Source organism: Carlito syrichta, unplaced genomic scaffold (assembly GCF_000164805.1).
Source record: "Carlito syrichta isolate Samal-C Ts95f unplaced genomic scaffold, Tarsius_syrichta-2.0.1 Scaffold312595, whole genome shotgun sequence".
In the NCBI taxonomy this organism is placed as follows: Eukaryota; Metazoa; Chordata; class Mammalia; order Primates; family Tarsiidae; genus Carlito; species Carlito syrichta.
Window position 1 is genome coordinate 60,322 of NW_007256691.1, and position 22,514 is coordinate 82,835.

General features: G+C 36.2%; 1 protein-coding gene across 1 annotated transcript in view; it reads right to left on the bottom strand.

Moving 5' to 3' along the window:
* The window catches only part of LPCAT2 (lysophosphatidylcholine acyltransferase 2), an 89,471-nt gene that overhangs the window by 26,413 nt on the left and 40,544 nt on the right, over positions 1–22,514 (bottom strand). Inside the window, exons 9-11 of the mRNA XM_008069956.1 lie at positions 16,623–16,705; positions 11,783–11,908; positions 8,894–9,047 (exon numbers count right to left, since the gene is read on the bottom strand). Of these exons, the coding sequence (XP_008068147.1) occupies positions 8,894–9,047; positions 11,783–11,908; positions 16,623–16,705 (363 nt within the window). The remainder of the gene's footprint in view (positions 1–8,893; positions 9,048–11,782; positions 11,909–16,622; positions 16,706–22,514) is intronic.

Sequence of the window (22,514 nt, forward strand, 5' to 3'; positions counted from 1 at the left end):
GCGATCCTTCCGCCTCAGCGTTCCGAGTAGCCGGAATTACAGGCATGTGCTACCACGCCCGGCTGATTTTTTGATTTATTGTAGAGATGAGGTCTCGCTGCCCAGGCGGGTCTTGAACCCGCGGGCTCAGGCAATCCACTCACCTCAGCCTCCCAAAGGCGTGGGATTACAGGCTGAGCCACCGAGCCCGGCTCAAAAGTATTTCTGATCACAACCTATCAAGTATATTGGTCTTCCAAACAGAATTCCAAGGGGGACTGAACCTAGTCTAGAAAAACAGAAAAACTCACAACTCCCACGTTGTATGAAGTCTTTCTGTCAAGTGGGGTTTTCACCTAACAGCAACATGATCTAGACCAGACTTTCTTAATTTGTTGATAAGAATGTCATGTTGGGCCGGGCACAATGACTCATGCCTGTAATCCCAGTACTTTGGGAGGTAGAGACGAGAGGCTTGTCTGAAACTTGGGGTTTGAGAGCTGCCTGGGCAACTTGGTGAGACCTCGTCTCTACAAAAAAAAAAAAAATTAGCTGGACGTTGTGGCGCAATTCCATAGTTCTAGCTACTTAGAAGGCTGAGGCGGAAGGGTTGCCTGAGCCCGGCAGATTGAGGCTGCAGCGGTTGTGAGCGTGCCACTGCACTCCAACCTGGGCGACAGGGTAAGACTCCAACTCAAAAAATAAAAATAAAAAAGAATGTCATATTGGATGAAATCAAAAGCTTTTCTAGAATCCATATAGATACAACCTATTTTTTTCCTTATCATCTGGGATTGTTACACTGTCATAGAAGGAAATTAAATTGGTCTGACACAAATGCTTTTTACAAAGCCCTGTTCTTTACTTTCTTATACTCTTGAAGGAAGCCAGTAATTACTCACTTGCTCTAGTTTAAAAAGTTAAGTTTTAATTGTTACAGTCTCCTTTCTGCTTCTTCTTTGCATGTCTCAAATATAATTGCACTGAGATGCCAATATTAATGCACATAAGTCTTATGCCTAAATTGATATTTCTAGCTTAAGTACACTCAGAGGAAATACTATGATGGTTTAACGGGGGAGCTAAGTCAACCTAAGAATTTAAGAGGAAAATGCTTAGACAGGTAGCACTACCAAACATTCACAACAACTTATTTAATTGAATAGAAAAATGTATCCATCCCACCCAAAAAGTTATAGCTTTTTCATGCAGATTAAAGCATATAAGTTGTAAAGCGAATTTTGTATAGCAAACACTGATTAATTGGGATTAGAATCAAAATGAGTTATTTTCACATGAACTCTGAAATACTATATTACATAACCTGTACTGGAAATGTAAAGACATAAGATTTTACTTTTTATTTCCAATCATTTAAGCTACTCAGGTGCCCTGTCCTAACTCAGCATGAGCAGAAACCCTGCACACTATAGCACTCTACCTTTTCTAACAGGAAGGAGCAAGGAAGGATGCTTGTCATTACTGACACTCAAGATTTAACACTTGCACTAATACCAAGAACAGGCAGACAGGAAAAACTTGAGATAAAGAAACCCATTTATTCCACATAATGTGAAACAGTAATGAAAGATCTACAGAAGCTTACAATAAGAAGGCTGGATTGCCAGAGTGCTAAAGCATACATACACAAACTATTCCTGTCTAATATTTAAACAAAGTGCATAGTAATGCCAGAAGAACTGAGTACTATCTAGAAGGAAGAAATGGAAAAAAATTATAACTATTAATTTATTTTTAAAGAATGAAAATCATAGCTATTTAACTTTTTCTAGGTAATGATCTATTGTGCACATATTTACATGATATTTCATATTTCATTGAAATGGTGCTGGTAAAAAGAATGAGTCCATGCCAGATTACAGCTGAGAATTAGAAATCAATTCTCTCATTCTTTTCTTCTCATTTGTGAAGATGAATGATACACCACTACTTAGAACTGTGGGAGGATATTAACAAGAGGTAGACAGATTAATCAAGAATAAAGACTCCCAGTGATCTCTTTAAATCATATGTGGGGTATCCCACAAATTAACAATGATTGCTATAAGCACTGATTGCAATCCTTCAACCCAGTTCTTAAACAGACCAGAATGCTTTGTTTTCATCGGCTTAGGAGACACAGTAGGAATCAGTGAACTACAGCTGGTGGGTCAAATCCAATCTGGCATATGTCTTATAAATAAATAAATAAATAATAAAGGACACACCCATGCTCATTCATCTACATATTTTCAATTGCGCTTTTGCACTTCAATGGCAAGAGATGAATAGTTGCAACAGGGACCATATGGCTCAAAATAAAAAAAAATCTTCTATCTGGCATTTTACAGAAAAGGTTTGCTGTCTGAAATATAGCTTTGCTACCAGTTGAGTATAGTAATAGTGTCATATAAAACATCAAGATGAATCTATCTTGAGATGTAGTGTGGAAGAGCTATGACTTGCTAGTGGTAAAAGTTAAGAGACAGATAACATGGTATATTGGCAAGCTTGCAACAAAATTACGTGCTTATGGAAATATGCAAAACTGCTTTATAGGTACATAAGATACTGATGCACAATAACTGCTCAATAACACAGTGATGAAGGATAATTAACAATGATGCTGTTATGACATTATAAGACATTACTATAAATGTAAAAATGACAATGTTATAATTATTTCTGATTTGGCTAGTGAAACTTCTTAATTTTGTTGTGTCTTTAAATACTTTCAAGTGTGCTGGCACAAAATCTAGTATTTAATCTAAAATATGAATATAAAAATGCTGAGAAGTCACTGTCTTAAATCACTGTTTCAGCCCCCAACTCTAACTCATCTGTACATTGACTAATCTTGTATTAACCTCTGTGATGAGTACACATTCATGAAAATAAAGAAGCTAAATTGAACCAAAAGATGAAAAGGGTCTTTTTTTTTTCCCTTTCAAGATATGGGACCTTTCCAAAGGAAATTATTCCAAAGTAGTGAACTATGCCATGCTTTGGATCATGAATTCCACGTTTCTGTTGGGCATTCAAACTGTCTACCATCAAATATCTGAGAATCCAAAGAATATGTTCGAAGGAGCTAATAGACAGCATATTTTTCTATGACAAGTTGAAACAAAAACCAATACGAAGTTTTTGTAGAGTAGCCAAGATGGTAGGAGGAGAGAAAAAGTAAAGGAATGGTGGAGAGATATTCAAGTCTCCTCTTCATCCCCAAAATTCCAACCACAACTGCATTGGAATTGAGGAAAGATGAGAAAGAAGAAAGGGGAGAAAGGGAATAAAGTGGGAAGGGAATCTGGGAGTAGCTTACAGGAGCATTTTGTACTGTAGGAATTTATAGCTGCGGAAAGAGCAACAGGAACACCTCACCCTTTCTCTTTCCCACCCTTCCTCTCCTATCCCTCCCTATCCTCCAGCAAGCACTGCGATTAGAAAGATAAGCTACTCTGAGAGAAACAAACTATGGAGCTGCTGGACTTCCTTGTTTTCCCGTCAGATATTCCAGGGCAACATCACTTACAGAGACTGAGAAAACAAGCCTAGCATGGGAGTGGGTATGTGCACAAGGTGTGGCAGCAATTGCACAATTCAGCTTCTCATAACAAAGTAAATCTTCACAGGCACAGACATGCAGGTGTATTAAAACAAAGAGAGAAAGAGGGAGAGAGAGGAGGAGACGGAGAGAAATGAAAAAAGAAAAAAGGAAGAAAAGAAAGGTCAAATACATTATTCATTAATTTTCAGACTATTTTCTCTGCTGTCTAGTATGTTGGAGATCAAATGAAAAGAGCGTTAAAGACCAGTTATGGTTCATATCCAAACCCAAGTCACACCATACAAAGAAGTAAAATAAACCTCACAATTATAAAATGATATGTGAGCCTACTGAGGCAGTCCACGCAGAAATGCGACTGACCAAATAGGCCACAAAGGCTCACCAATCTCCTAACTGCCTGGAGTCAGTTGTCTTCTCTAGTTCTGAGTTAGTCGATCTGGCTAACTGACAGTTATTTTAATCCTTGGTTTACACTCCCTTCCCTACTCCCAAATCTTCTTATATTTAACAGTGCAATAGAAACAATGAGGCTGTTGGCAGGCATCATCAATCATCAAAAGCTAGAACTGATGTCATAGCAATTTTGTAATTGCTAGCTATGACAGTTTGACACTTGAAGGACAGGGCAACCTCTATAGATATTATTTTTAATTTTGAGAAAAATCCTGGTGAGCACAATGTTTGAGATGTGCTATAAACTTCCTCCTTTGTCTCTATGGAGCTGTCCCTCCCCATTTCCCTATTCTCTGTCCTTGTTTGTAAGTCCCTGTCATATTCCTTCCTGTCACCAGTTTCACATATATATAGAAGTTTTATTTAAAATTAATTGCATTGTTTCTGGAGCCATAGTGAAAGATACTATATAAATCTCACAAAAAGATTAGTAATTATACAAGTAAAAAGGTACCTCTTATTTCCTAACTTTCACAATTGCATCCAATAATTTATTTCTCCCTTCCCCTAAATCTTCATTATGCTGCAATCATACATTATTGTTTCTTAGATGAGAACAGATTATTTATTTGTTGCAAGTAAGCCCAGAAGAGAAGCCCAGGCACTACATGTAGAGGAAGGTTGCTTAGCAGCATCATGTTAAAAAATAGTTGATCTATAAGATCACAGGGTAAGTCATTAGGAACACTAGTGTGCTCTGGGAAAAAAGCCCTGCCCTAGTTTCTGTCATCAAATCATGTCTTCTTTGCAAACTATCTTTTCCAATGGTTAATATAAATGGTATAAGCCAAGATGGAATAAGCCCAGTTTAGACTACCATTCTCAATTATAACTAGAAATGCTGAACAAAATACAAAAAGCTTCTACCTTTGGGCAAAATACTATAGCAAGATAATTGGTGAGGAAAGTCAAAATTTGAAGAACAACCAGTAAAGCTGTGAAACCATGGAGGCCATTTAAAGTAAAACATTTTTAAGATGTTGAAAGAAAAGAAGTCAACTCAGAATTATACCATATAAACAGGCACATATAACTTTGTTGCACTTTGCTTTATTGCACTTCACAGACTATGTATTTGTGGTTTTAGTTTTTTTTTCTTTTTTTACAAATTGAAGATTTGTGGCAATCCTGCATTGGGCAAGTCTACCAGTATCATTTTTCCAACACCATGTACTCACTTTGTGTATCCATGTCACATTTTGGTAATTCTCATATTTCAAAAATTTTCATTCTTATTTTATGTTATGATGATCTGTGATCTTTGATGTTACTATTATAATTGATTCAGAGTGACACAAACCGTTCCCATATAAGGCAGCAAAAAATTCATAAATGTTGCAGGTGTTCTGACTGCTTTACTACCTGGCTATTCCCCATCTCTCTCTCTCTCTCTGCTCTGGTCTCCCTATTCCCTGAGACAAAACAATATTGAAATTAGGCCAATTAATAACCATATAATGGACTGTAAGTGTCCAAGTGACAGAAAGAGTTGCATGTCTCTCACTTTAAATCAAAAACTAGAAATTATTAAGTTTAGTGAGGAAGACATGCTGAAAGTCAGACAGGCTGGAAGCTAGGCCTGTTGCACCAAACAGCCAAGTTGTGAATATAAAGGAAAAGTTACTGAAGGAAATTAAAAGTACTACTTCAGTGAACATTTGAAGGATAAGCAAAAAATCCTTACTAATGATATGGAGAACATTTCAGTGGTCTGGATGGAAGACCAAACCAGTCACAACATTCCCTTAAGCCAAAAGCCTAATGCAGACCAAGGTCTTAACTCTCCTTAACTTTATGGAGATTGAGACAGGTGAAGAATCTGTGGAGGAAAAGTTCAAAACTAGCAAAGATTGGTTCATGAGGTTTACAGAAAGAAGTCACATCCATAACATAAGAGTGCAAGGTAAAGCAGCAAGTACTGATGGAAAAGCTGCAGCAAGTTAACCAGAAGATCTAGCTAAAATAATTCATGAAGGTGCAACACTAAATAACAGATTTTCAATGTAGACAAAACAGTCTTCTATGGGAAAAAGATGCTATCTAGGATTTTCATAGAGGAGAAATCAATGCCTGGCTTCAGAGCTTCAAAGGACAGGCTGACCCACTTGTTAGGGCCTAATGGAGCTGGTGACTTTAAGCCAAAGATCATCTGCCATTATGAAAATCCTAGGACTCTTAAGTATTATGCTAAATCTATTCTGCCTGTGCTCCTTAAATGGAACAGGAAAGCCTGGATGACAGCAATCGGTTTATAGTGTGGCTTATTGAATATTTTAAACCCACTGTTGAGACTACTACTTAGAAAAAAAGATTCCTTTCAAAATATTATTGTTCATTGACAATGCACCTAGTCATCCAAGAGCTCTGATGGAGACATAGAAAGATATGTTGTTTTCATGCCTGTTGACACAACATTCATTCTATAGCCCATAGATTAAGGAGTAATTTTGCTTTTCAAGTTTTATTAAGAAATACATTTCATAAGGTTATAGCTGCCATAAATAGTGATTCCTCTGATAGATCTGAATAAAGTAAACTGAAAACCTTCTGAAAAGGATTCACCATTCTGAATGCCATTAAGAACATTCATGATTCATGGGAAAAGGTCAAAATATCAACATTGACAGGAGTTGAGAAGAAGTTGATTACAATCCTTATGAATAATTTTGAGGGGCTCAAGACCTCAGTGCAGAAAGTGACTGCAGATGTGGTAGAAACAGCAAGTGGAGACTGAAGATATGACTGAATTGCTGCAATTTCATGATAAAACTTGAATGGATGAAGAATTGTTGGATGAGCAAAGAAAGTGGTTTCTTGAGAAGGAAACTACTCTTGGTGAAGATGCTCTGAACATTATGGAAATGACAACAAAGGATTTAGAATAATTCATAAACTTAGTTGATAAAGCAGCAGAAGAGCTTGAGAAAATCGACTCAAGTTTTTAAAAAGTTCAACTGTGGGCAAAATGCTATCAAACAACATCACATGAAACAAAGAAATCTTTTGTGAGAAGAAGAGTCAATCGATGGAGCAAGTTTCATTGTTGTCTTATTTTAAGAAATTGCCACAGCCAGCCCAGCCTTCAGCAATCACCACTCTGGTCAGTCAGCAGCCATCAGCATTGAGGCAAGATCCTCTACCAGCAATAAGATTATGACTCATTGAAGTCTCAGGTGATGATTATCACTTTTTATCAATTAAGCATTTTAAAATTAAGGTAAGTACACTTTTTTAGACATAATGCTATTGTGTACTCAACAGATTACTGTATAGTATAAATATAACTTATATGCCCTGGAATACCAAAAATTCATGAGGTTCACTTTATTTTTCAATACTTGCTTTATTGCAGTGATCTGGAACCAAACCTGCAATATCTCCAAGGTATGTCAACAAAATATCCACACAACAAAAATATCCTTAGGAATAAATGTAAAATAAAATATACTCAGATTAAAGAAAATAAAGAGATCCTATTGCTAAATATTTACCCAAGTGAAATGAAATAAAAATCTACATTTATACAATAACTTATACATAAATGCTTAGATGGCAGCTATATTCATAATTGCTCCCAACTGGACACAAATAAAATGTTCCTCAACTGGGTAACAGATAAACTATGGTCATCTATACAATGGAATACTATTCATTAATGAAAGCAAAAAAAATTATTGACACATACAACACTGTGGCTAAATCTCAAATGCATTCTTCTCTGCAAAAGAAGCCAGTTTCAAAGATTATATCCTATATGATAGGATATCATTTATATGGCATCTAGAGAAAGATAAACTGTAGGATGAACGACAAATCAGTGATTTTCAGGATGTAAAAGGTGGGAAAGGGGCTTTATGACCAATGAATAGCCAGTCAAGGGAATACATATATATATATATATATATATATATATATATATTGCAACTGTTGTATATCTTAAATGTTGGGGTGGTTTCATGCCTCTGTGCTTTTGTTAGAACTCACAGAATTTTAACCAAATGAGTGTATTTTACTATCAATTTTATATATTAAAATCAAATTGAAAAATATAAAACTTGAAATCTTGATATATTTTTCTAATGCAATTTTTTGATAATTCAATTATCCAACTGCATGTACTTACATAGTCATAAAGAGCAAACTGTATATGTAATATAATGGCAAACCGCCAAATTTCAACTGAAACCTTTGAAATAAAATGTTACTTGACAATAAAATCTACTTGGTTTTCATACATTTTGGGAGAAGTCCAAAAACCTTCAGAATGAATTTTGCCACCCAAGTCAGTGAAAGTGTTTCAATATAATTTTTTTTTTTAAGTTGGAGTCTCACTCTGTTGCCCAGGCTTGAGTGCACAGTGCCACTATCATGGCTTACCACAGCCTCAGCCTCCTGGGCTCAGGAGATCCTTTCAACTCAGTCTCCCAAGTAGCTTGAGCTACAGGTGCATGCCACCATGCCTAGCTAATTTTTTTGACTTTATTATAGAGACAAGTCTCGCTATGTTGTCTAGCCTGGTCTCTAACTCTTGGTCTCAAGTGATCCTCCCACCTCAGCTTCCCAAAGTGCTGGTATTTTAGGCATCAACCACCATGACCAGCCTAAATTCTTGCCAATTATATAGAATCTTCCAAATGTGATTATATGATCACAATATTTATTTTGACCTGGTATTTAAAATAAATAGACATATGTCATATGTCATATCATATTTGGCACTATAATAAATATTTCAATATACACACAATTATAATTGCTATTAAGGGTAAAATCATGCAAGGCTCAGCCTTGATTCTTCTGACACTGACCTAACAAGTTTTTCAAATGCTTGCCATATTGCTCTGTGAGGACTGGCAGAGTAAAATTGTTTAAGATTAAATTTTAACATACCCTGTCAAAGAGTGCAAAAAGTTGTCTCAAGACATCTGAAACAGGAAACTTTAAATACTCTGCAAATTCTTCAATTCCAATTCTTCCTCCTTTTGAGGAACTTGCAATAGATGCATATTCATCCAAATGTTTACGAACACCATCCCAATCTAATCTAAATGAACAAATAATTATAAATACATGTTATTAGCCCTTTTAATGGACATGTTATAAACATTATTTTATTAATGTGTCTGACAGAAAAATATTTTAAGTGTGAAATTTGAAAAGGAAAATAAAATAGACATTTAAATGTACATATTGAACATGTATACAGGCATTTAATTTTTAAAGAACATTAGTATAACTGATGATTATACCAAATATCTCAGGGAAAGAAAACTAATTGAGAAGAAGAGCAATATGGTGGAATAATAAATTACTCATGAGAAGAAAATAAGAAAGCACATTTTAATTCAAACATTACTTAGTAAGACAATAGTGGTTACTGGGTTGTTAAAAAAGAAATTACAGCTCTCTCTTTCAAGTAGCTTTCAGGCTGATAAGTTTATATTTCACAAAATATTGCGATAGGGAGATTCATTAAACTATACACATGTCCTCCAAAATTAGTTATGAAGAATAATGGTGATAAAACACTGAAAAACATACTGTAGCTTACATCACATCCTTTCTTTGCTTTGCATAATTAAGCAAGTAACTTAATACATACTTCTCTGCCCAATTTCAGTGACGATCTAAACTTTTCAAATCTATGGAATATTGTAAACAAACATCAAAACAAAAGCAAAATGTTTTTGCTATCTAGAAGATATAAACAATATTTTCTGTATCAATTATCACAATATTTACTTTTGTTTTTTTTTTGAGTTGGAGTCTCACTCTGTTGCCCAGACTAGAGTGCAGTGGCCACTCCCGGCCACCGCAGCCTCGACCTGCTGGGCTCCAGCCATCCTTCCACCTCAGCCTTCCAAGTAGCTGGAACTACAGGCGCGCGCTACCATGTCCAGCTAATTTTTGATTTATTGTAGAGATGAGGTCTCGCCACGTTGCCCAGGCTGGTCTCAAACCCGCGGGCTCAGGCAATTCACTCACCTCAGCCTCCCAAGGCGCGGGATTACAGGCTGAGCCACCAAGCCCGGCTACAATATTTACTTTTTTTTTTTTTTGAGTTGGAGTCTCAACTCTGTCGCCCAGACTGGAGTCCAGTGGCCATTCCCGGCCACCACAGCCTCGACTTGCTGGGCTCCGGGGATCTTTCCACCTCAGCTGTCCAAGTAGCCGGAATTACAGGCATGCGCTACCACACCCAGGTGATTTTTTTATTTATTGTAGAGATAAGGTCTCGCTGCCCAGGCGGGTCGCGAAAAATTTACTTTTATGGAAAGAAAATGTGTTACTAGTAGAACTGCCTTGCAAAAAATGTTAAAATAAGTTATTTAAGAGTCTAAAAAATTATATAGGTCAGAAACTTGCATCTATATAACAAAAGAAAGAGCATCAGAGAAGAAATAAGTGAAGGTAAAATAAAAACTTTTAATTTGTTATTCTTAATTGATTTAATAGATAAATTTCTTCAAAATAATAGTAGCAATAATGTATTTACATATATATACACACTTACTACATGTATATACATATATATACACACACTCTCAAATGAGCTATCAAGCCATAAAAAAAATAGAAGAAACATAAATGGATATTACTAGGTAAAATAAGTAAATCTGAAAAAAACTCCTGCATATTGTATGATTCCAATTACATGACTCTCTGGACAAGGCAAAACTAAAAAGACAATAAAAGGCTCAGTGGTTGCCTAGGGTTGGAGGGACAAAGGGATAAATAGGTAGAGCACAGAGGATTTTTAGGGTGATAAAACTGTTCTTTAGGATATTACAATGGTGGATATAATGTCATATATTTGTCCAAATCTACAGAATATGCAACAGAGAAAGTGAACCCTAACTATGGACTTTGAGTGATAATGATGTGTCAATGAAGGTTCATTGATCGTAACAAATGTACCACTCTAGTGAAGGATGTTGCTGTGCCAGAGAGGATGCCAAGGTCTATTGAATTAATAAATTCTGCAAATTCCTAATAGGGCTGTGAACAGAATAAGTTATAATAAGAGTGGAGGGGTGGGGGTGGCTGAGGGTTACACCTTGAGGGTTTTTGCCTTTTTATTAAAAAAAAAAAAAATAGGTACCCAGGAAAAAAAGATCTGGAGTAAGTACTTAAAATCTGCTGATGGTCAGAATTGTTACTATACAAGTCAATTCATGTTTCACATGTGAAGTTCTGACTATCAAATGCCAGTATCATCTAACAATGCCACTCTTCTTATAAGAAGGTGGTAGAACTAACTACTCTGAGTCATTTCTGAGTATGGAGGCAGATCTGTGTGGATATACATTTATCGTCTCTTGATCTCCTCCTGTGACTAATGCATATATCTCTGAGTTAAATGTTTTTGAAAAAGCAAAAGTGGATAAATAAAATGAGAGTTTATTTATTTATTTATTTATTTTTTGAGTTGGAGTCTCACTCTGTCGCCCAGACTGGAGGGCAGTGGTCGCTCCCGGCCACCGCAGCCTCGACCTGCTGGACTCCGGCGATCCTTCCGCCTCAGCCTTCCAAGTAGCTGGAATTACAGGCATGCGCTACCATGCCCGGCTGATTTTTTGTTTTACTGTAGAGATGAGGTCTTGCTGCCCAAGCGGGTCTCGAACCCGTGAGAGTTAATTTATAACTCTGGCTTTTCTAATAAACACCACGTGGGACCTAGAGCTGAATATTAAAAAAGGAGGAGAAAATAAACACATGGGGTTTCAAAGCTCTTTTAGATAACATTATGAAAGTGTAGTAATTTAAAAATATACTTACTTCAATTTCCGGCTAATTTTAGTAAACTCCACCAACCCAGCTTCCATAGGCAATGTTAGCTGTCCCGCTGAAATCATCAATCTGCAATCTTCATAGGTATGATCTGTTACTGGTATTCCTAGAGCTCTAAAAGTATTAAGAAGTAAACTGAAATTCAGTTGTTTTTTAAAGTAATCTTTTTCATTAGACTTGAATATGTCAACAAACAACAGTAAATGGAAAAGTATTTACTACTATTTAAAACTAGTAATGCCGGTTTTTCTCGACAAGGAGACATATATTTATCTACTTCTTCACAGACTTTCTGTGGCCCAAGTTAATCTCTTTATGTCTGCATGTTTCTGTGTTGTTGATAATTTTTGTTTTGTGTTTAGCAATAATAATAGTGGACTTGAGTTTCATGATAAGTAAATAGAAGACAGGTTCAAGTCCTAGAAGAGTCTTTTACCAGCTATGAACCTTTTGGCATTTAACCTAAGCTTCACTTTTCTTATAGGTATACAGAAATAGCTACACTACTTATTCCAAATGGTTACTGAAAGGATAAAATAAGAATGTCTGTGAAGGTTCTTTTTAAACAGATAAATGGCATTTATACATAATATAAGTGGACACTCTATCCAAGCTGCTAGCCATTTGTGTTTTCTTTTATCTTTTATAACCAGAAATAACTTTTTTTGCTACATAGCAATCTTCTAAAAATACTGAAGGGAATTGGTAATAAGCTGATATTTTTTCCAAATCTTAATACCATCTATCCTCAAAGGAAAGCATAACTCCTACTACCTGCTTTACTACTTTTCAGAGATCAAATAATAATAAATTAGATTTGGAAAAAATATATATGAATAAAAACCGAAAAAACACTGAATGTCAAGAAGACACATGAAAACTCATGAAAGTACATGAATTTTCTGAAGATTTCTCTTCACTAAATTTTTATTCACAAATATTCAGTGAAAGCCATAAAATTATATCTTCAACTATATTGGATTTTGTCAAATCATTGCTAGAAATATTAAATTTTGAATAAATGCAATCAGAATAAAACTCTTTTCCTAGGATGTTTTTGATTGGTAAGTATTTTGGTGTAAGAATATGTAAGATGGAAAATAAAATTCTAAAATATTTCAGGAGTTACAATAATAAAAAGTACAACATAATAGTTAATGGTCTTTGGTAATAGGAAATATGAATTTGAGTTCCAGCCCAGACCATCACTACTTAGTATGATTTTGGGCAAACCACTTACCTCCCTGAGTCTGTTTCCTTACATACATCATAGAGTTGCTGTGATGTGTAATGTTAAATAACACAAGTAAAGGACCCAGCACAGTACTTGATAAATGTTTATTAGCAGCAATTGGACCACTACTACCTTACATCTACCTTGATCTTTACTGTTTTCAAATGCTTTTATTATATATTTTCCTACTTGAGTGTCATAATTATCAAAACCATGAAAAAGGCAAGTCAATGATATTAATTCCCATTTCATACATGAGTAGAAGGAGCCTTTGAGGAGATTCTATTGTGCAGCTACTCCAAGTCTTTCTTACGCTTTTTCCAAGGATGCTGCACCTCTACACCTCCAAATTCAGAAAAAAGGTTGACTAAATAAGCCCCTTCTCTGTTTTGAGGCACATTTTGGGAAGCTAAAATATCTGATATAAATTCTCTCCATTTCTAATACTTGTCTTAGTTACTACCTTTTGGATATAAGATGGTATGAAAAAATAAGAAAGACAAGAAAACAATATAAAAGTTAATTTTGTGGCTGGCCTAGAAACTAGATAAAACAATGTATACCTAGGACACTTAGTAGCAACATTTCTTTCTCTCTTTTTTTTTTGCTAAACATTGTTTATCCTTGTTTCTTTCTTGAAAATAAAGTTATTCTGTAGTAAAATATTAAGAGACATATCAGAATAAAACATATATATGTATAAATACATATATACATACATATACATATATACTAGGGGTACCAAAAATGTATACATTTTATTTATTTTCAATTTTTAAAATTATTTATTTTAAATATGTGGGGTACAGTTCAGGGTTAGGTATACAAATGTTCATTATCCAGGTACTCTTGTTGATGAAGTGTGCCCCCACCCCCAGCAGTTTCCCACTACTGCCAATCCCACTCCTGCCCTCCCCTGGCAGTTTCCCACTACTGCTAATCCCTCTCTTATAGTATTATGATAGTTATTCAAAGTCCACTTATGAGTGTGAACATGTGATACTCGGTTCTTTGTTTCTGTAATAGATCACTCAGTATTATAGCCTCTAAGTCCATCCAAGTTGCTGCAAAGTTCATAATTTTGTCCTTCTTTATGGCTACGTAATATTCCATCATGTATATGTACCACATTTTAAAAAATCTAGTCCCCTTTCAATGGGCAGTATGGTTGGTTCCATGTTTTTGTTATTGTAAATAATGCTGCAATAAACACGCATATGCAGGTATCTTCCTCATAGAGTGATTCCCAGTAGGGGAATAGGTATATTCCCAGTAGGGGGATTGTGGTGTTGTATGGGAGGTTGATTTTTAGATCTTTTAGGAATTGCCACACTGTTTTCCACAGAGGCTATACTAGTTTACACTCCCACCAACAGTGTAGAAGTGTTTTTTTGCTGCATCCTCTCCAGCAACTGTTGTTTATTGATTATGGCCATCCAAACTTGAGTTAGATGGTATCTAAGTGTAGTTTTTATTTGCATTTCTTTGATGACTATAGTGAGGCTGAGGATTTTTTCATGTATCTGTTGGCTGCTTGTATATCATCTTCTGAGAAATATAGATATATATCTTTTGCCTACTTTGTAATGAGGCTGTTTTTTCTTTTAGGCATATTTGAGTTCCTTGTAGATCCTAAATGTTAGGTCTTTGACAGATGTACAGTTGGCAAATATTTTTTCCCAGACTGTGGGCTGTCTCCCTGCTCTCTTGATGGTTTCCTTGGCTTTGCAGAAGCTTGTCAGTTTGATGAGGTCCCACTTGTCTATCTTATCTCTTATGGCATGGGCACTTGGGGTTTTGATGAGGAATTGGTTGTCAGTTCTAATTTCCATAAGGATATCTCCTGCATTTTCTAAGATTTTTATAGTTTGTGGTTTTACATGTAGGTCTTTGATCCATTTAGAGCTGATTTTTGTGTATGGTGATAGGTAAAGGTCTTGTTTTAAAAATCTTCTGCATGTGGTCAGTTAGTTTTCCCAGCACCATTGACTGAATAGGTGCTCTTCTCCCCAGTGGTTGATGGTGTAGGCTCTGTTGAAGATGAGTTGGTAGAGAAATTGAGGTTTTGCTTCCAGAATCTCAATTCAGTTCCATTGGTCTATATAACTGTTCCTGTACCAATATCAGGCTGTTTTGATAATTGTGGCTTTATAATAAAGCTTAAAGTCTGGGAGCATGATGCCTCCAGCTTTTTTTTTTTTTTTGGCTGAGGATTGTTTTGGCTATTCGTGGTCATTTGAATTTCTGTCACTTCCAGGTCTGAGAAATGTATATACATTTTAAGAGATGTTATCTATGTATTACTTGTCAAAGTTGAATTGAATTATAGTAGAAGTGAGTAGTATGACATTTGCTCAAAAGATGGTGTTAATCAAATGGATGCTAGCATCACCATGCGGCAGGCAAGACAAAGAAAATGGCAGAAGCACAGTTGTCATTTGAGGAATGCAAGACCATTTTGAAGTGGTATTTGAAATTTGAAAACGTTGTGGAAGTACAGTGACAATAGAGACGTGCCTCCAACATGCCTCATGATTGCATACATTCATGATAAGTTTGAGACTCATGGTACTGTGTATGATGTGTACAAGGGAAAACCCGGAAGCCTTGCACAGCAACAAGTCCTGCAGTATTCTGCAGTAGTCAGAAGTGTCTAGATGCTGACAATAACCACTTTGAGCACCTCTTGTAATGCAGAAGTCAAATGTGATCTGTATTAATCTTTTGTTATCAGTATACATTAAGTATTATAATTTTTTCCTTTCTTAAAATGTATGTATATATTTTGACATCCTCTGTATATAAATCTGGCTATAAAGTCAAATTCAAATATGAAGCTAAATTCAGAGTTTCCAATGAATTTTTACTAAGAGAACAAATACTGCTGGTCTAGTCTATTTGCTCCAAACCCAAACCTACTACTGGAAATGATTGAGCGGGGTGGTGCCTGGGAAGAGGGTGCACAACTAGAGGGCTCTAAGGCTGACGAGGTGGTAGAATAGCATAACACATTCTTTCAATGCAAGTCAAAGGGTGACTTATCTAGTCAGAAGAGGCCAGTTAAAACACCCTCAAGTGCAAGAAAGTATTTACCATATGTTTTTATGTTCTAAATCCTAAATTTACAGCCATCCCTTTATAGGGACGACTTTTTCCCCTGTAAACTTTCTCTTTTTGATGCCATAGTCATTAATGCCCTTGAAACAGCCAGTCTTGGGCAGCTATATGAAGGCCAAGGGGACAGAAAGGGGGCTGCAGCAAGAAACACTGAGATCATCACAAGGTGTTATCTGACAGCAATGGATCAGCTTGAGAGAATCCACCCTGTGGAAGGTCCTGACTGGTATCTTCCGGCTATTGGACCCTCCCCTGTCTTTCTGGTGGAGACGCATTTCCTTATTTTGAGGCTGCAGGTGGGGGAATTATTTATAGATCGTTATACTGACCTCATCCCTGGGCACATTCTTTTACCTACCAAAATGAGGTGGTTAATGAAGTCCTCAGGGAGAAAAAAAAGCCTTAAAACTATGTTAAATGACATTTACAAATAATTTTCAAATTATTTACTGGTTATAATCACATATAGACACTTACTCTGCCATTAAACTCCGGACTCTACTGGCAAAAAGGACAGGATCATTTTTTTCTTCATCATTTGGTACTTGAACAGGCATAAACTGAAAGACAAATATACTTTTCCATAACAATCCTAGGCCAAAAACATCAAATGTTAAATTAACTAATTTATAAACTACCAATATAGTAAATCCTCTACCTTTCTAGAGCCTAGGTTATATGAGGTAATGGAACACTGGGCCTGGACCCAGGATATCCATATCTAAGCCTTGAGTTTGCCTATGTGTTAACTAAACTAGCATGTCACTTAACTTTGCTGAACTGCCTCCTCAACTCCCCAAAGAAGGCTATGACCATCTACTTCCCTATTTGTTGTGAAGGTAAAATGAACCAATATCTAGAATTCTGGAAGTTGTAAAGTTGTAACTACTCAGATCTTACTCTCTGAGCTGCATTTTCTGCCACTCCCAACCCTTTATATGAAAATATTCTGTTCTTTTCTGTTTTGCTTTTGTAGTTTTAATGTGTCTATCCATCCCAGCGTTAATCATATTTTTTTATTATTTGATCAAGCTCTATATTTTGTCATTTATTCTGCTTTTTAAAAAACCCTTAGTACTGGCTTTCTAGCATTTTGCTTAACTATTTTTTGCTTTATTGTTCTTACTTTTATTTTTTTCTCCACCTGATATTCTGTGATGCCTCATTTGTACTATCCTTGTTTTAGTTATGATTTCCTCACACTAATAAGGTTTTGGTGCCATATTCAAGTCATTACATACTTTTCGAGCACCTATTGTATGCCAGGCAAGATTAATAGAACCCTATTCCTGCTCTAAAGAAGATATATATTTTAATTGGATCGACAACATCAACAAACATGTACACTAAGTATCACTGCTCCTATTGCTTTCAATTACAGGTGGGGCTTAACAGCTAAATTAACTACCCAAAATTGTATATATCACATGGTCAGGATTCAGCCCAAGCTTGTCAGATTTGAAGAACATTTTCCCCACTAAACCATCCTTCCTGGAGTATGAGAACAAGAGGTAGGAAATGGTTAATTTTGACGAGTTGGTAGGAGTTATAGAGAAATACAAGCAAAGAGGGAGGAGGTACCTGGGGAGAGAGTACACATTCAAGAGCTACTTTTGTAGAGGATACCCTGCAGTAGAACTAATACTTGATCTTAGTTTTTTTTAAGGATAAGTGCGATTTTGCCAATAGCTACAGTTTATTGGATTGTAACTATAAACCAGACACTATGTTAGGTGTTTCATATATATATATATATGAATATGTATGAATATAAATATATATATATAATATTATTTCATTAATTCTTTCCCTATTTTTGTCAGAAGAAATAGGAGTTCAGAAAGATTAAATAACTTGCTCAAGGTACCTGACTCAATTCCATTCAACAAATATTCCCTATTGTGTATATGGCACTGCTCTAAGCCCTGAAGACAGGACAATAAAGTCCCTGCCCTCAAGAAGCTCTCCACGCAATGTGGTAGAAATTTATAATACAATGAGCTAAATCCACCAATAAGTGCTACCACCAAGGCTGGGCATGGTGGTTTACACTTGTAATCCCAGCACTTTGGGAGACCAAGGCAGGAGGAATGCTTGAACCCAGGAGCTCAAGACCAGACTAAGCAACATAGCAAGACCTTGTCTCTACAAAACACCAAACAATTAGCTGGGTGTAATGGCACATGCCTGTAATTCCAGCTACTTGGGAGGCTGAGACAGAAGGATCACTTGAGCCCAGGAGGTCAAGTGAGCTATGAGTGTGCCACTGCAATCCAGCCTTGATGTCAGAGTGAGATCCTGATTTAAAAAAAAAAAATAGTGCCTACTGTGTGCTGGGTACTTTATATTAGGGGCTGATTAACTGTCTAAACAGTATCTTGAGGCAAATCCTACCATTTCCATTTGTTAGATGAGGAATACAACTCAAGGAGGTTAAACAATATGCCAAGGTCATACATATATGACAGGACTACAATTTGAAATTTTAAAAAAAGATCCACACATAAAAAATACCACTTCTTTCAAATGAACCTGTTTTCAAATCTTGTTAATCATGTTAGATACTTAATAGGCATTGCTGACTCAGAGAGTAAGTTTAGGCAAGGGAATGACATGACCAGGTGCAAGTTTTTGAGCAGTAACTTCAGTAGTGCACCCAAGAAGCAGCATCTAAGGGTAGGGAGCACACCTGGAAACTACTACAATCGTGAAAGATGACAAGGCCTTGAATAGAGGGAGTGAGGATGTAGAACGGCATGGATGTAAGTGGCATTTTTAAGATAAAATGTATACAAATTATAGAATAATGTACTACAGGACATTTATTTTTCACATTTATCTTATTAATTTTATCTCAGAGGGCAGTGGCACCCTGCAGAAAGAACACTTGACCTAGGTTGTCGCCTGGGTTCTGCTGTATGATCCTAGAAAAGACATTTAGCATTTATGGGCCTTAGTTTCCTTGCCTATGAAATAAAAAAGTTTGACTACATGATGTCTAAAGTCCTTCTGTGTGGTTTGTTATTTTGCATCCAGTTGTTCTTAAAGATAGAAAATAACCTAAGCCACCAGAGGTCCTCATATCCCTACATATCCACAACAACTAGAAATGTTATGCAAAGAAATATTTCTAAAAATTTCCTTCATTCTGATCTAGTAAAATCTCTTGTGTTTGTTTAGTATGAAATCCAAAGAAGAAAACAGTAAGCTAAATGTTAATGCTCATAAAATCTCTAACAAAATAGTATAAGAAATTAAAGTTTTAAATTGCCATATCATTTTCAATTTTTAAAAAAGCCAAATGACTATTTATAATACACTTGATATGCAGGTCATAAAAGTACGCTAAAAACTCTGAAAAATAAATTGTTGCTCTACTGTTAATCAAACAGAATACAATGAAATATAGGTTTGGTTTCTATTAGTGTAGGTACTATTTTCTATAAAGTCATTTTTAATAACTCTCATATTGGCATGGCATTTTATTATTGAGGAAACAATTCCACTGAGAGTACAAAATAATTAAAAGCTTGGATTTAAGCCAGGCTCAGTGGTTCAGCGTGTAATCTCGCGCCTTTGGGAGGCTGAGGTGAGTGGATCGCCTGAGCCCGCGGGTTCGAGACCTGCCTGGGCAGGCGAGACCTCATCTCTACAATAAATGAAAAAATTAGCTGGGCGTGGTAGCTCACACCTGTAATTCTGGCTACTCGGAAGGCTGAGGCGGAAGGATCACCGGAGCCCAGCAGGCCGAGGCTGCGGTGGCCGGGAGCGGCCACTGCACTCCAGTCTGGGTGACTGAGTGAGATTCCAACTCAAAATAAATAAATAAATAAATAAATAAATAAATAAAAGCTTGGATTTGACACTCATGGGCCTTGGAGAAGCAATTTGGTGGACATTCTAATAAAAAGACACCTTCCCTAAAATAAGAACTTGCCCTCTAGATTACATTTCCACTTTATACATTCAAGGAACACAGCATAAACATACCCTTTTTTTGGAAAGGAAAATCAACCAAAGAGAGGGCAGCATGATGGTCACTATCATGGCCAACACATCTAAATACTCCAGCGACTTCACAACTCCAAGTTTTCCTTTTTGCCTTCAGCTTCTCCCATTTCCCTCAGTACTCACACTGATGATCCATTTGACCACATTTCTGATGGCCGCAGATATTCTTCTTAACTCTACCTCAGCTATGAAAACAAACATAGACTCCTAATCTCCTCCTCTGGCAAGTTCTTCAGTCAGTTTTCCCTCATTATCCATTAGTGTTTATTCCTCCTTTAATCTGATCTTGGATGGACCGTGCCAATCTAAGGGTCACATCAGAATCTTCTCACTCCTCTTTATTCACTCCCTCTGGCAACATCTGCTTGCCTATCTACACTGGACTTGGGAATCAGACACTTCCATGTTAGCTAGAATCTCTCACTTCACCACGCCCATAACCAATCACACATCCTTGGTCACTTCTGATCCTGTCTCCCCACTCTTGTTAGAGATCACTGAGAGATGCTATATATATATATATTTTAAAAGTTACACATGTTCTGTGCTTTTCTAATTGCAACTCCACTTTTACTTCACTCTCCCGCCTAATGGCACTTCACTTTCAAGATAGCCTACGTGAACTTATTCTATTTCCTTTACTGTTGCCCCTGAGACTGGCTCCACAGCTCCACTGCCCTGCAAATACAGTATTCTTTATACCTTCACCATACTTAACTCTGTACCATCCTGTGCCAGATGAGGAGGAGACTTATCAACATGTTTCCCAAACTAGCACTTTTTATTTGTGCTTTTGGGCCCAGAGTTCCCATCTCCTCTTGGTCCTTAATTAGACAGCACACATGAGAAAGTCAAAATTTCTAAGTCTTTTATTTAAGACCTTTCATTAACTAAAGCCAGTTCTTAACATAAATGCTCAGTACCAGTACCATTGTTTCTTGACCACATCAAGCATACTCCTCTCTATTAAATACTTGATGAGGAGGAAGAGGAAGATTGATAAGTGATGAAACTACAACCAATCTTTTCTTTTTTCCTTGTAACACAAAAAGATTTTTAAAGGACAATCTTAACAAATGTGCAGTTCTAGTTCTTTCCATGACTATTCTTTTAAATCTTCAATGAGAGAAAATGCAAAAGAAGGAAGACATTTATGAACAACACTTGCAGCTTCCTTCCCAAAAGAATAGAAACACTTAGATGAGAAGGGAAGTAAAAGTTAGTGCTTATTGAACACTTACCATGTGCCAGCACATAAGTAACCTTATAAACTAGATGTTATTATCCTCATTTTACCAGTGAAAACATAGACTTAGAGAGATTTAAGTAATTTTTTCAAGCACATACAAGTAGGTAATAGCAGAATTAAAACAAAATTCCAGTTTATATCTTTATAATACTCCATTTCTCTGTTAGTATTCATATATGCCAAAATTTTACCAAGAAAAAGTTCCAGAAGAAATGTGCTTTGTTAGAACAAGAAAGATGTGGTGTGTGTGTGTGTGTGTGTGTGTGTGTGTGTGTGTGTGTGTGTGTGTATGGGAGGGTGTGTGTATGTAGTTGTGTGACAGAGGTTTTCTAAAAGACCCATTTTTAGCCTGCTTAGCTGATAAAGGACTTTGGCCAAGTCTAGGGGTACAAAATAAATGTACAAAAGACAGTTATATTCTTATACACCAACAACAAACAGGCAGAGAACCAAATAAAAAGCATAATCCCATTCACAATAGCCACAAAAAAATGAAATATTTTGGCATCTTTCTAACCAGAGAACTGAAAGACCTGTACTGAAAACTATAAAACACTGCTCAAAGAAATCCAAGAAGACACAAACAAATGGAAAAATATTCCATGCTCAAGGATAGGAAGAATCAACATTGTTAAGATATTCATCCTATCAAAGGCAATCTACAGGCTCAATGCAATACCCATTAAATTACCAACATTTTTCTCAGACCTGGAAATGACAATACAGTAGTTCATATGGAAACATAAATGACCACAAATAGCCAAAACAATTCTTAACAAAAGAAACAAAGCAGAAGGCATCACCCTTCCAGACTTCAAACTTTACTATAAAGCTACAGTAATCAAAACAGCCTAGTATTGGTACAAGAACAGGCATACAGACCAATAGAACAGGATAGAGATTCTGGAAACAAAACCTCAATTTCTCAACCAACTTATCTTTGACAAAACCGCTAACAACAACTACTAGGGAGAGGAGAACCTATTCAGTAAACAGTGCTGGGAAAATTGGCTGATCACATGCAGAAGACTGAAACAGGACCCCTACATATCAACATACACAAAAATCAACTCTAAATAGATCAAAGACCAAAGTATAAGAACCTTAGA